The 14,133-nt window shown below is 43.7% G+C and overlaps 2 protein-coding genes across 2 annotated transcripts; one reads left to right on the top strand and one right to left on the bottom strand.

Moving 5' to 3' along the window:
* Window positions 1-203: 203 nt before the first annotated feature.
* LOC110674877 lies at window positions 204-947 on the top strand. The gene is made up of 2 exons (XM_021839459.1): window positions 204-652; window positions 716-947. Exons 1-2 carry the CDS (start codon window positions 219-221, stop codon window positions 882-884), a joined length of 603 nt encoding a protein of 200 aa, XP_021695151.1. The 5' UTR covers window positions 204-218; the 3' UTR covers window positions 885-947.
* LOC5572116 (Niemann-Pick type protein homolog 1B) lies at window positions 881-5,409 on the bottom strand. The gene is made up of 7 exons (XM_001660140.2): window positions 5,173-5,409; window positions 4,037-4,972; window positions 3,762-3,979; window positions 2,171-3,702; window positions 1,996-2,108; window positions 1,374-1,939; window positions 881-1,316 (listed from the first exon to the last, which is right to left on the bottom strand). Exons 1-7 carry the CDS (start codon window positions 5,240-5,242, stop codon window positions 951-953), a joined length of 3,801 nt encoding a protein of 1,266 aa, XP_001660190.2. The 5' UTR covers window positions 5,243-5,409; the 3' UTR covers window positions 881-950.
* Window positions 5,410-14,133: the final 8,724 nt, after the last annotated feature.

Here is a 14,133-nt window from a genome sequence, read left to right on the forward strand (position 1 = left end):
CGGAACGAAGGTCGTAGCTTCCATCCACTATCGCTTCCACTATTAGCAGCGATATAAATTATTTCGCAATTTATTGCCTCCATTTAGCTGCTTCGCACGACCCTTTATTTGCATTTGGCGCGCTTCCCTTCCCCTCTCTCTCCCCTGTTGACAGATACACGTGCGCGCTTCGCCTCGATCTAGGCAATTTTCAGCCCAAATTTAGGCTCCCGGCCCCGATGGCGGCGGTGGGTTCACTTCAGTCCATTCGAATGGTTCGAAGCGATAAGTTGAGTTCGAAGAAATCGCGTGTTTGCGCCCGAGTCCTGCTCGCAGCAACCCGGTTTTCCGGGAGTAAGTCACAGATGAAGGTCGACGTCATGCCGCCGGTCACCAAGGAAGACGAACCGCCCAAACCGCCGGCCATCGTGTCGTACGCGTTCGAAAAGGAGGTCATTAACAAGCAGAATGCGATCAGCCACGTGACGGACCACTTCTTGCCGAACCTGAACCGGGTGCCGATTGCCATCAAGTTCTGGTCCAAGTACGACTCGACGACGGCGGCAGCGCAAAGTGGGCTGGCCAACTTCGACAAGTACTTCAAACTGCTGGAGAAGAACATCGCCGAAGGGCCGAAGGAGAAGTTCCAGGAGCCGAGGACCGAGAATCAGTGGTGAGTTGGTTATGTGTGAGAGAATGTGACAAGTTTCATGAAACGAAGTTTCTTGATTGACAGCTATGGGTGGCACTCGGATCCGTTCTACCGCCAAGATCCGGAGGACGTTCATCTGCTGTATCATCCGAAGAAACGGCACGAGATTACGATCATCGGCGAGAAGATCAACGCGGACAGGATCACACAAAGGCCAAGATTCACCGGAATTCCATTCAAACTACCCAGTTGAAACGAGTATTGATTTGTATTGGGACTTGAGAGAGAGGTGAATAAATTACATGAGTTAACTAAACGACTAGAAGTTATGATTTTCTGAAGCTGAATACTTTGCTTCGCTCAGGGGATCCGTGGTCGCACGGATAATCACTTGCTTTGTTGATCTAGGTCCAATGTAGCTGAGGAACACAGGCAACAGGACCAGTCCATGGAAAGCTCCTATCAGCACGATTCCTAGGTACATCCGGAAGTAGAAGATCTGGAATATCTGTGAGTTGGCGAAGGCCAACACAACGATCCCAGCGAACTTGGTCAGCGTAATTCCGGAGAAGACACTGCTACCGGTCTTGGTTAGCGCTTCGGCTGCCCGCTCAACCTTGCTGCCGGCTTCGTTCTTGTACGAGCGCACAGTGTGCGAGATGAACTCCACGCCGATACCAACGCTCTGAAATTAACGAATTGTCGGTGAAAAAGATAGTAACACGCGTAATAGATCACTTACCATGACAAGATTTACCAACGATACTGCGTTCAAGGTGATACTCCAAGCCCACATGAAGCCTCCCATGTTCAACAGAATCAAGAAAACCATCAGTAGTACAATCAGAGAGAACACAACGTCCAGTCCGGTTACCAAGAGAGTCACTACGAATACCGCAGCCAACGACAGTCCAAGCGATAGCAACGCATCACCCCAAATCGTCAAGTATTGTTCGTAGAACACGTAGAATACGCTGTACGGGAAAATCTCCACTCCAGCCCCCTTCTCGTCCAACATCCGCTGGATGTCGTCGGTAATTTTGCGAGCCCATTCTAGGGCTTCGTAGAAGTCCCTGGACACCACAACCGTCGTGTGATAGGTCATAAAGTACGAGTCATGAACGTTCAGATGACCAGCCGAGTCGGTAACGTAGTTGAGTGCCGTCAAATACGCTGCCCGACCAGCCTTGGCGCATCGGTCGTCCGGAATGTCCGACAGGAAGAACTCCATATACCGCTCGAACTGTTCGACCGTTGGGCGAACACCCGTTTCGTCAAACTCCCGAGGGCAGGATTCGCAGAAGGTATCTACAAATGGAACAGTTAAGTCGAGGTTTAGATTTAGTGGTAGAATGAATACTTACTGGAGCTCAAACAGAACGATCCGTCGGTTCTGTTGTATCGACAGCAGCCATCGATGGCTAACCAATCAATGTAGTCGTCCAGCCATGACGAAGACGGCCGAGCGATTCGGGTTCTAAAACCGTAAGACAATGCATTAAAAATGTGTTTTGGAAGTTAAGATATTCTCCGTCTTACATCTCTGGATAGCGCGAAGCCAAATACAGCTGTGTTTGGACGGAGTCCGCATTGCACATCACACCTCCGCAAACCAGGTTCTGGTCCGGTACCGAGGTGTAGTTCAATCCAGGCTTCAGTACGAAGTACACCGGAGGACCCATCCACAGCAGCTCCGCCATAAACTGGAAGTACTTGACCAAGTGCGAGTCTTTCGGCATCGATAGCTCCTGGTCCAATCCGGGCTCCACATTCGGGACGACCATCAGCGAGAGTGACGAGAGCACGATGAAGATAGCCAACACCGTCAACCGCACCGGTTTCTTCATCAGAAACGGAGCGTAATACTTTCCGAAGAAACTTTCCAAAATGCCTATCTGTTCGTTTCCAACCATTTTCTTCTCGCTCTTCACGCAACAAAACAGGTCCAACCTTCCGCTAGCAACTCTCCGCTCATCCAATGCCATCAAGGCCACGAACGCAGTTATCTGCAGAACAAAATCCACGAACAGTGCCACCGTTGCGTACCAGGCGAACGTGTTAACCGCAGGCATCGGCGACAAACCGCCAATCGCAAAGCAGCAGCATTCACTAGCCGACGTCAGCAAGATCGATGGGCCAATTTGACCCAGAGCCTTCCCGATGGCCTTATCCGTTTCCGGAGTCTGCACCCTATCAATCCGTTGGAAAGCGTGAACTAGCATGAAGATGTTATCAACGCCGACGGCCAACACCAAGAACGGAATCACCTCGATCGTCAACATGGTCGTAGCCAGCTGTAGATATCCGAAGAATCCCAAACTGCAAGCGACCGACACCAACACCACTACGATTCCACCAACCGCAAGAATAATCTTCGATTCGTTGAAGAACGTCCGGAAGCCGCTAACCTTTCCCAACGAGATCGTAATGTAGACGAACATGACCACGTAGCTGATGATGACGGTGTACATCTCCGCTTCCGACATGGCGTCGATTCCGTCCTCGATCGAGCGCTCCGCAGTGTAGGCTATGTCCATCAACGGGTTCTGGTATTTCTCGATAAACTCGATGTACTTCTTCTCCCACTCCATCATCGGACCCAGTTCGTCTTTGTTAGCCTTGTTCTTGATAAGAAAAGTGATGATCACTCCTGTGGCCAGGCGGTAATCCGGACTTTCTCCCAGAGCAGGCTTTGGGAAACCTCCAACGGCTATACCCGGCTCAACAGGTCCTCCGTAAGGACCAAAGCAAGCCGGAATGTACGCATTCCGGGTGCAGTCGTTGATCTTGTTCAAATAGTTGACTTCAAATCCCTCCAAGTCGGGACGCACGGAGTGGAAGTTGTCGTAGTCGTTCTGGAAATATCCAAACACCGACTGAATGGTGCATTCGCTGAGGACCGTTTCTTGGCCAGCCGCAGTCATCGGGGCGTAGCAGATCTTTTCCAGCCCAGCACCCTCCTCTTGGCCGATTTGCTCGATTTGTTCTTGCAGCTCGAAGACTGCGAGCAGGAACTCCTTGTCGAATGCCGGACCGAAGGTGATGTTGCCTGTTGATGTTTCGTGAACGATCTAAAATCAGGGAGTTTAATAATTTAAAATCGCAGATTTGAACCCAAAACTGTACTCACGTAGTTCTGCTTGGTAGGTTTGATGAACATTTGCGTGGTTCTGTAGAAGGGGGAGAACCGGGAGTCGAAGTAATCCTTTTCCACGCGTGACCTGCTTTCGGGTGCTGCCCACAATTCGACCGGATCGGTAGTTATCTGTAGGTGGATGATTCCGTAGCAAAGGCCACCAACAATCCAAGAACAGATAGCAATTATCAACACCGGATGAGCGGCGCAAACTGAAAAAGATATGGTTATCACTCTACACATGGAACCTAGCTTTTATGGATACTCACAAGTTCCCCAATGAGTGAAGAACTTCGTCAATCCTCTATTGACGGCCGGGAAGCCTCCGCAGAACTTAGGAAACTCAAACGATGATCCGTTGGACTTGTAGAAACCACTGAACAACACCATAGACAAACCGAACCCTCCGATGACTACGGCCACCACGAAGGTCACTCCATTCAAATCGCCTACAAGGAATCCAGGATCTTCAGCTTCAGGTGGATCGGACACTGGGCAACTGTCGAAACAATCCACGCACGAACAACTGTTCGAACCATTGTACCCTTCGTTGCAATGCAGTACATCCTGATTGTATCTGATATCCGGGTCTTCCGGATAATGGTACTCAATCATGAAAGGCACGTAGTCATTATTGACGGCATCGCCGAGGTATTCGAACCACCTCTCCGCGGTGCACCTCGTGGACTCCCAACCTCCACAGGCCATGTCCATCGCATATTTTCCACTTGAGGGCAGGATTACACCCTTACAAGAGTCGTAGACATTCTGCACGTGTTCTCGGTCGATTCGATAGTCCACTTTATCGACGTAGTAACCTTCCGAAGCCGTATGAGCCGTCAGGAACCGACTCTGCTCCGGATTGCAAGCCATGTTGCAAATACTGTACAGCATATTCCTCGTGCATGTCTCACATCTGCCGAACACACCTTCTCCATTCTTGAAGTTGTTGTCGAGCTCTATGAGCTGCTCGTAGTTACAACACAAAGGCATTTTTTCATCTTCAAACACAAAACCGCACCGTCGCTTCAGGATCTCCTCACCTTGCAGATTGTCAAGCGGCCTTGCCTTCTCCGTAGTTGGACAATTCTGCTTGTGCATTCCAATATAATTGCAGACCCCGTACATCACACAGTGATGTTCTCCATCCTGCGCCGCTACTCGATGACATGCTGCCAAAGCCAACACCACCACAATCAGCCGCACTGCAAGATATTCATAAATCAGTATCACACTACCCAAACTCGAGCAGTCGGGCCCTCAATCCATCATTCTACGCAATTTCCTAGTCCAATCAACCCGCAGAACCTTGGACCGATCGTAATCACTTCCCACTATTCCACAAAAACCTAATTCCACACTCAATGGACTATTGAACCCTCTGCTCATGAACCTCTTCACATACCACTCATCCACCGCGAACACATCAATCCGTTACCCGACCCCATCACTCCGCTATCCGCATTCCTTCCCATAAACCTCAATATTCGCGACTACGCCAAATTCGAAGAACACCTCCAACCGACTGAACGACCGGCAATGGACTGATCGGTCGGCTAAGCCGCTGCTAAGCCAAATTGGTCAATCGAAGCCCAAACCACTGACCAACTTCGGCTATCGAGTATGAACACCCGACGACCCAAGATAAGATTACTCTGACGCGTGAGATAAGATTCGCGCGAGAGGACGCCCACCGTCACAGAAAAGTGCAGACGCTGATTGTCTGAACACCTGGACATCGAGAATTCCGGTTAGTTCTCCCCGATCCTACGCCAGCACTCGTCCGAAGCACTTGAATGAGTTGCCCGTTTGTTGTTCAACAAGTGGGAATCGATTATCTTATCTTTCTCGGGGCGGAAAGCGGTGACTGTCATCGGCCTAGTGATGGACGACTGATTAGCCATTCGGTTAATCCACGGCGGTGATGAGCGGTTTATGGACTTTTGGAAAGATGGACTTTCTGGGGAATAGCTAGTCTAGTCTATTCTAGTCATAAACAGTCAGTACTTGAAAAAATCCTGGGAAATGGAATGGAAGTTCACGTTGGTAAATGTGGATACAAACAGGATGATGCTTAATTGGGTGGGAAAACTAAACATCTAGTTCAACAGATATAACCATGTATAATATACCCAATATACAAAAAGGTTGACAAGTTAGAATGTGAGAACTATCATCTTTCACAGATCACCCAGGTAACAATTCCAAGCTGCTCAAACGCTTTTATAGCTAATTTAAATCAACCTTCGATCGAACAAAAGCTGTTCATAGCCTCCACACACTCTTGTTTAGCTGTTAAACATCTAATTCTGGCGATTTTATTCAGCCTTAAGCGAAGTATGCACTGCAACAGAAAAATAATCGCCTATCTCGATGCGTGGGAAATTTCTTGCAAGAAATGCTCAAGAAAAGCATTTTTCTTTGATCGCAGTACGCAGTTGAAACGAAATATCATTTCAAACGGAGCTCACTGTAGGAAATTTCTTGACCATTTCTTGAGCAGAATTTTTTACTTTTCTTGAGCTGAACAGCATACCTAGCTTTAAGGACATATCCCCATGAGTACCAAAATGGCCTCTAATATGGCACCTTACTTCCCCCTTCGCTTTCCGCTCCCTTCTCCCACGCTTCTCACAGTGTTTTGGAGAGCGATCACAAAAAACGATTATTTGAAGTTACTAACCTTATTGTAGAGCGGTGGTTTCTTAACTGAAAGCATTCCATAATGTGTTTTTCACAAATCACCAGTTTTTGAATGCAAACACGTAGTTATTGCTGTGATTTGTGTTGTAAAATACCACGCACTTCCGAATCCCTTCTTCTTCACGCACCGAGGTAATGTTTGCTGGCTTTTCGGTGCCCGTTCTAAAATTCACTTTTAATCGTATTTCAACTCACCGTAGCAATTCAAAAATCTAATGCGATACTTGAAACACTTTGATTATTCACGCACGATGCTCCTGGGAGCAATAAATCATTTATATTAGTCAATTTGTGCTCGAAAACAGCACCGGAATGCGAATTCACTGAGCCAACATTGTTTATGATTCGGATGCGCCGCTCTCACTGATTGGAAGAGATGCCAGTTTATATGTTTGCAATTAGTATTGTTTGGATATTCATACACTTGCTACAACCACGTATTTTACAATTTCATAATACTCAAAAGGTGTACAATGTCACAAGTGTTGCAAAACATTTTTATGCGTGAGAAAAACAATGTACGACGCAATTTAACAGCAAAAATGAATATAAGATATTATACAGTACAATTGACTGTAGAATTCAAATGCATATTGTGCTCTGCAAGATAAATCCACGGAATGCGATTATCTGAAAATGTCGATATACCGTCGCAGTGATAATGAAAATCACCAAATGTTTCAGATTTAGCAAATTTGAAACATTTGTGTCCTAGAAGGACGAAAAAATCCAAGCCTACTTGAATTTTGACGTTGCGTTTGAATTGCGCGCATATCTTCTGCGCGTTACCGCCGCCGCTGGATGTGGATTTAATATAAGCGCCGCAATACTGATGGCAACTTTCTCCGTCCGTGAGAAGCGAGAGAAGAGAGGAGAAAACTGCCTAAAATAGCATACAACACACGCATGGTGTGAAAAATGCTTATAATTTTGGTCAAAAAACATGTTTTCACTACCAAATGAAATAAATTGTGATTTCAAGTTTTTATGAAGTTGTTGATGAATTCATATCGACAATAATACCTTTGTATGAAACGTGTGCAAGTAATACTACCTACATAATTTTGTTGGTGAGGTATACATGAAACATGATGATTCATTTTTGGCCGACGCACATAACATTGTGCTCCGCCTTGTTGGGTGGCTCGAAAGGGTGCTTTAGCGGGTGGCTCGAGTGGGTGGCAACATTATGTTTACGTGCTCAATGAACCTTCACCTTAAGCCTGATTCGCTGCTGACAAGTAATTTCTCGGCCTATCTTGATGCATGGAAATTTCTGCAAGGAATCGATCAAGAATGCCCTTTTTTTTGATCGCAGTACGCAGTTGAAAAGAAATGTCAGTTCAAATGGGAGTCGCTGAAGAAAATTTCTGCAAGGAATCGGCGAGAAATTTCTTTAGCGATTCCTGTTCAGCAGCAAATCAGGCTTTAAGCTTAAATGAAACTGTAAGAAAGGCTGAATAAAAGTCTATCATGCGCTTGTTCAAGCCCCTTTCAATAACGTCATTTCTATTTTTAGAACAGATGGCAACCTTCGAAAGCTTAACAATCGCTTATTCATCCATTATTCAACAATAAATCAAACAAATGTTGAAATATACTTTTTATGGGTTTTATAATCGCTACTAACAATTTCAAACACGCAGTGGAGACGTGTGCTGGAATTTTAAGATGGAGATAAGTAAATATGAAAATTGAGAATTGAACTGGGATTCACTGATTTACAACCACTTACCTTGTCAACTGCTCCACATGAGGCCGTGTGAACAACATTGAAAGCAAGGTAAAAACTTATCCACTTGTCTGAATAAGAGCTATGTTAAAGGTTGCATTGAGCCTGGAGAAGTGATATCAGTGCTATGCGAAAACAACTAAGTTAGCTGTGTGTTTTGATTTTAGTTTTGAACTAGATTCCTTGAAAATCTTTAATAAATGCTGCTTAATGATTGTTACTTGCGTTGATAATGATTACGAATACAGTGGAAAATAAGTTTATTCTATCGCTTCGTTCTGTGAATTAAAAAAATTGACGAAGAAATCATCGTGATCGAGGGTAGAATTTCATCTGCTAAAATCAGGAGTTCTTTTTCGACAAAACATGGGCCCGTGTGTGTTTAGCATGCTTCGTGATGTGAAGATTTATTGTACGACGTGTTCAATGAATCCGGTTTTGACTCAAACTTTGGTATGTATATTTTTGTTAACTTACGGTGGGACGAATTTTCGACAGTGGATGTTTATTAAAGCTTTAAATAACCTTTAATCAATGTCATTCAGGTTGGTTGAAGAAAAGTGAAAACTTTTGATGGAAAAAAGTTTGTTCAACTTGATATTCAGCTTCGAATGTACTGTTGAATAAGAGAGTTCAATAAACTTTGTTTCAAATGATTGTTCAGCTGTCACGGTGTTCAGCCTTGTAACCATAAACCAGCCAATGTTCAGATATTACTCTTGCTGTTCAACTTTAATTGTTACTTGGGTAAGACAACGATGGATAGTGTACTGTGTTATGTGATGATATCGGGTGCGTTATCGAACCCGTTTGAAACACGCAAAGGGCTTCAACAATGCGATGGTCTTTCCTATCTCTTGTTCAATATTGCGGTAGAAGGTGTTATGAAACAGGCGGGCTTAAACAATCCAGCCAGTTCATCTGTTTCACTGACGACGTGGACATTGTCGGAAGAACGTTTCAGGTGCTTGCTGAGCAGTATACCAGGCTGAAACGAGAAGCAGAACGGGTTGGATCGAAGGTAAATACGTTAAAGACGAAATAACTGCTGGCTGGGGCAACCGAGTGCGACAGAGCTCGCATTGGCAAAAGTGTGATGATCGACGGAGATGAGATCAAGGAGGTGGATGAATATGTCTACCTCGGATCATTGGTAACGTTGGACAATAACTGCAGTAAAGAAATGCTTAGACGTATCCAGAAAGTCGCCAAAGCTGGAAGGGTACGATGGGCGAGACACGTTGTGAGAATGCCGGACAACAATTGGTGTTCATTTCAAATCCGTCCGGTATAAGACGAAGAGGAGCGCAACGAGTTAGGTGGTTTGACCATGTAGAGCAAGATTTTGGGAGTGTGGGAAGATCAAAAAACTGGAGGGAAGCAGTCATGGACCGATTTTGATGGCGTAACATTGTGGTGCAGGTCATGTTTTGAAGGACGTAGCTCCATCAAAAGTAAAAATAAGTAAGGTCTACAGATAAAACTGAACCACTCATTTCACGTACCAATGCTCCATTCGTGACTGCTGCTGTCATTCCTCGATTCTGCTTCACGCTCATCAAATCGTGTACTTATTTAGACTACTTTACGCTCCACGCCTTCGTGTACCAACCGGATTCAAAGCAGATACCATATTTGCGAGGTAGCTTTTCAGCATTCCTGTAATATGCTCTGCCTAACGTACCCTTCCAGCTTTCACCATTTTCTGCAAACTGGGTTAGCCGTAGAGTTGGGCTTAGGACTTCAGAGTTAAGCGTGATTCATTCTTCGCCGCCATAAACTGTTCTCCTGCAAACTACTCAAGATTCTCCTAAGCAAACGACGAACCAGGCCCATCTCAGAGATAGTCTCATATTGAGCCCCTAGAGAACTGTCGGCATTTTGATAACGATGCATTAGGTACGGAATTCAATCTTTCTTTGATATCAGCTTCTGCTGGAACTCGTAGCAAAGTAGTCCCGAAACCGTATTTCACAACTAACATTTGAATCATACGTCAGCAAGAATCCGAAAGTGGACAAACTCATCCATCATCTTGAACATTTCTCCGTCTATCATAATAATGCTTTCTCGGCGAATACTGTCGAACTTGGCTCCTCCTACTTTGTTTTTCACGCATTCGCCACCTCGCCACCGTACAGCACAGCTGAATCTCCGCATAACTTCTTCAATCGCTATATTGAACAAAAGTCACAAAAGCTTATCATCTTGTCGTTATCCCAACGTGATTCGCACGAACTGCAATGTTCGCCTGAATGCTTCATACAGTCTTTCTTTAACTCCTAAAATTTATTTGGAAATCACTCATTGCTCGTAGCCGCTACTGAGTCGGACCAAAGCTCATGTCATGGGCGTAGCCATGATTTTTATCTGGGGACGAACGCGACCTTGAACTGGCATTCTACGCCTACTGGTCTCATATTCTGTGTAAACCATAGCCAGATGTTTTAACACCCTATGCACCCTTTTTTTAAGGCACTCTATGCTCGTGGCCACTACTGTGCCGGAGTCAGTTGATCTGTAGCTTCCTAACCGTTACAGATCTATTTTCAACTTATCTATATTTATATCTACACTCTCTTCTACTCATTTACTCTCTCACCGAGCTGGTAGGAGAGAGCTCTGCTGTTACACGCTAAACTTGTCACGCTCAGAAATGAGTGCCGACTACACAAAATCAGCCTCTCTTTATGCAGCACAGATTCTGTGCAAAGGGGGTTGTACACAGTTTTGTGCAAACGGTGGTAAACAAACCGAATGAGTGAAATGCGCACAGAGGAGGAACGCTTGGAATGCGGAATTCGCTTCCATTTTTGTTTTGCTTCTGAAAACATTAAAAAAAACATTCAAATTTTCAAGTTTTCAGAGATTTTTTCATTCGAATAGCCGAAGCGGAAGCAAAGAGATCGCAGCAAGCCGCGCGCGCGAACGGTTGTGTTTGAAATTTAATGTCACGTTTTTTTTCGTCTCCGCGAGTGATTTCAAGTCGACTGGAGTGAGAAATTGTGAAATGGCTGATTCGAGTAAAGCTGAGATTCTTTTATCTCATAATAAGTGCATTTTATCGTGACCTACGATAATTTGGAACATTCGTTGTTGCGCAAAGAAAAAACAGAAAACAACGATCGGTGGGAAATACTGGAACACTATGGATGTGTTGTCGTTTCCGTGTTTCAAGTGTTGCTGCTGTTTCCGAAAATATCGGACTTTCGTCAATTTGTGAGCCCGAGTTCAGGCGGAGGAAGTGATCTTGGCTTTTAGATAAACCAACAATCAGTCTTGGCACCGGTTACATGAACAGCAGAAGGAATTCGTCAATAACCCAAGGCCCCCAGAAATGAAAAACATCTCCCGTCGATTGCTTCAAGCGTAACTTACATTGATTGGGGGAAAAGCGGGATCTATGATCATTGAATACGAAACCATCAAACGTGGGTGTTCAACTGAAATCTGGTGAGATCGTTTTTAATACTCAGTTTTATCATTTTTATTCAAATTGCATACATGGTCTCACTTTTGGTAGGTTGAACCATGTTTTCATATTCTTGTAGTTTCTATTTATTTGTACAGAAACCTTTTGTACAATTATTTTTGAAATTATGTTTATTATATTGCACAAATGTTTTTGAATATTGGTTACGGTTTCGGTTTCTGTAGGAGAAAGGAGCAACATTATTTTTCATCTCGTTTCAGAGAGCGAGCAAAGGCGCTTTAACCAAGGCTCTAGAGCCAGGACTTAAGGAAGAAATACCTATGTCCCATCCCAGGAGAACAACAATGAGGTGTGCATTAACTTTCTTAGCAACGCCACTTCCAACGATTTTACCTATAACCCTGAATCGAAACGGTTGGTACGGTTGTCCCCGTTTCTTCCTTCTTAAAATTGAAAATTTTACGTCTATCAGTTTATTCATGCGTGAATAACCTGATCGTCACGATTTTTTCAATTTTCTTCAACCCCAAAGTCTGCACAGTGGGCCTGGCCATTTTAATATTTGTATCATATCGTTGATATTCTGCAAATATTAATACTGACAAGAAAATACCTGAATAAATTTAGGGTATCTCCAGGATGCTTTTCAATATTGGCTGTGCAAGCGCTTAGATTAGATTAGATTAGATTAGAATAGCCGAAGCGGAAGCAAATGTGGAAAAAACTTCCACATTTGCGACCATCTTCCGGCTTTTCGCCTGAATAAATCCCAGAAAACTCCACATCTTACCAACGGCATACTGTTTGCTGCCGCGCGGGAGAGATTGACAGTTCCATTTCCATCGATACCCGCACAGCCGAAGGCCAACACATCGGCTACACACAGCATGAGTGCGACTTACACAGAATTTTCACTCAGCCAGAGAGCCCTGCATTGGTTTCCACATTCTGTGTAGTTTTTACACATGCGCTGCGTTGAGCAGGCTTAGCGTGTAGTGAGGCTAGCTGCCTGCGCAGAGGGTCAGTTTGTCTCAGTCACCATCTGATACTGACGGAGGATGGATGTGCTCCCCAAAGCACGGTCCTCCGTGAGGCGTGTTTTGGTGGCTGTACGGGTTTTTTGTGGAGGGGCTGGGAATCGAACCCATGACCTTCCGCTTATGAAGCGAAAGCGTAACCTCAAGGCTACAGACCCCCCTTTCCCTCCCTTTCCCTTCCCCTCCCTTAAATAACTTTTTTGTATTAAACATGACTCAAGGGAGACCATTTAACATCCTTTTTCTTGAAAATCATGGAAAAGCTGAATTTCTTGACTGGGTTATGGTATCAGTTAACGGTTTGGATCAATCTCAATAGTAAGAATTGCTATAGCAAGTATACGACGGTATAAGAATATATAATAAAAAAAAGGATATCACTAATTCTTTAAGGAAACGTTCATCTTTTTCTCAAACTCTAAAGATTTTTCTAAAATTTCTACAGAAGACTTCTGCTAAAATCTTGCAAGGAAACCAATTATTTCTTCCAGGTATTCCTCCAAAAACTCCTTTCTAGTCTTGTATAGCAAAGTCCTCTGCAAGTTTTTCAAGGTATTATGAAGAATTACGAAATTTCATAAATATCTTCTTAGAGGTATTCACAAGAAAATTTTCTTTGATTCTCCGAATTATTTATCATAGAAACCCACCATTGATATCTTGATGATATTTATTAGATTTATTTTCAAGAAATTCCTCGTGAAATTTCGTTTTAAATTCCTCCAGAAATTACACCCACCATTTATCTAAAGATTATTTCAGGAACTCAGCAAACAAAATCTTGAACGTTTCTCGATAAAAAAAAACATTCAAGGATATCCAAAAAATTCGATCGAAAATAACCACATGAAAAAAAAGGAACCATTGAGAAATATTCTACCAGAATTAAGGGATGAATTAATAGAGATATTCTTAGAAAAAGTCCAGGGATAATCCATAAAGTGATTCCTAAAAGTAAATTGAGAGAAATCCTAAGAATAATTCTAGAAATAAAATTGTTTTAAAAAAGTTTCAAAGAATATTCCAGTAATTCTTAGAAAAAGCATCGATGAATAAAAATCTGCAGTAATCGCTGCAGACATTGAAAGAATTTCTACAGAAATAATGTTGATATTTCAGAAAAGAAAATCCTACAGAATTTCTTAGATAAATTTCTACCGCAAACTCGAATTGAACTCTGGTATCCTTAGCGAAGTTCTACATTTCTTTAAATGATCGGTAATTGGACAGACTGGACCAAGTGTTGTTTGATGGTTTCAGAAAAACGTCTCCTAGAAATTCGAAATTTCAAAATATTAGCTCCATTTTCTATAGTAATGAAACTTATCTATTTGATGGTGCATCTGTATAAACGTAGAAAAATCGTTTCGTGAAGTCTGGGAAATGGAGGGTTCTATCCCGTTGGGCTCAATGCCGTTAGGCAGAAAGTCGTTAGGGTGAAAATGTTGTTAGGCCTAGGTG

This window comes from Aedes aegypti, chromosome 1 (assembly GCF_002204515.2).
Source record: "Aedes aegypti strain LVP_AGWG chromosome 1, AaegL5.0 Primary Assembly, whole genome shotgun sequence".
NCBI classification, from domain to species: Eukaryota; Metazoa; Arthropoda; class Insecta; order Diptera; family Culicidae; genus Aedes; species Aedes aegypti.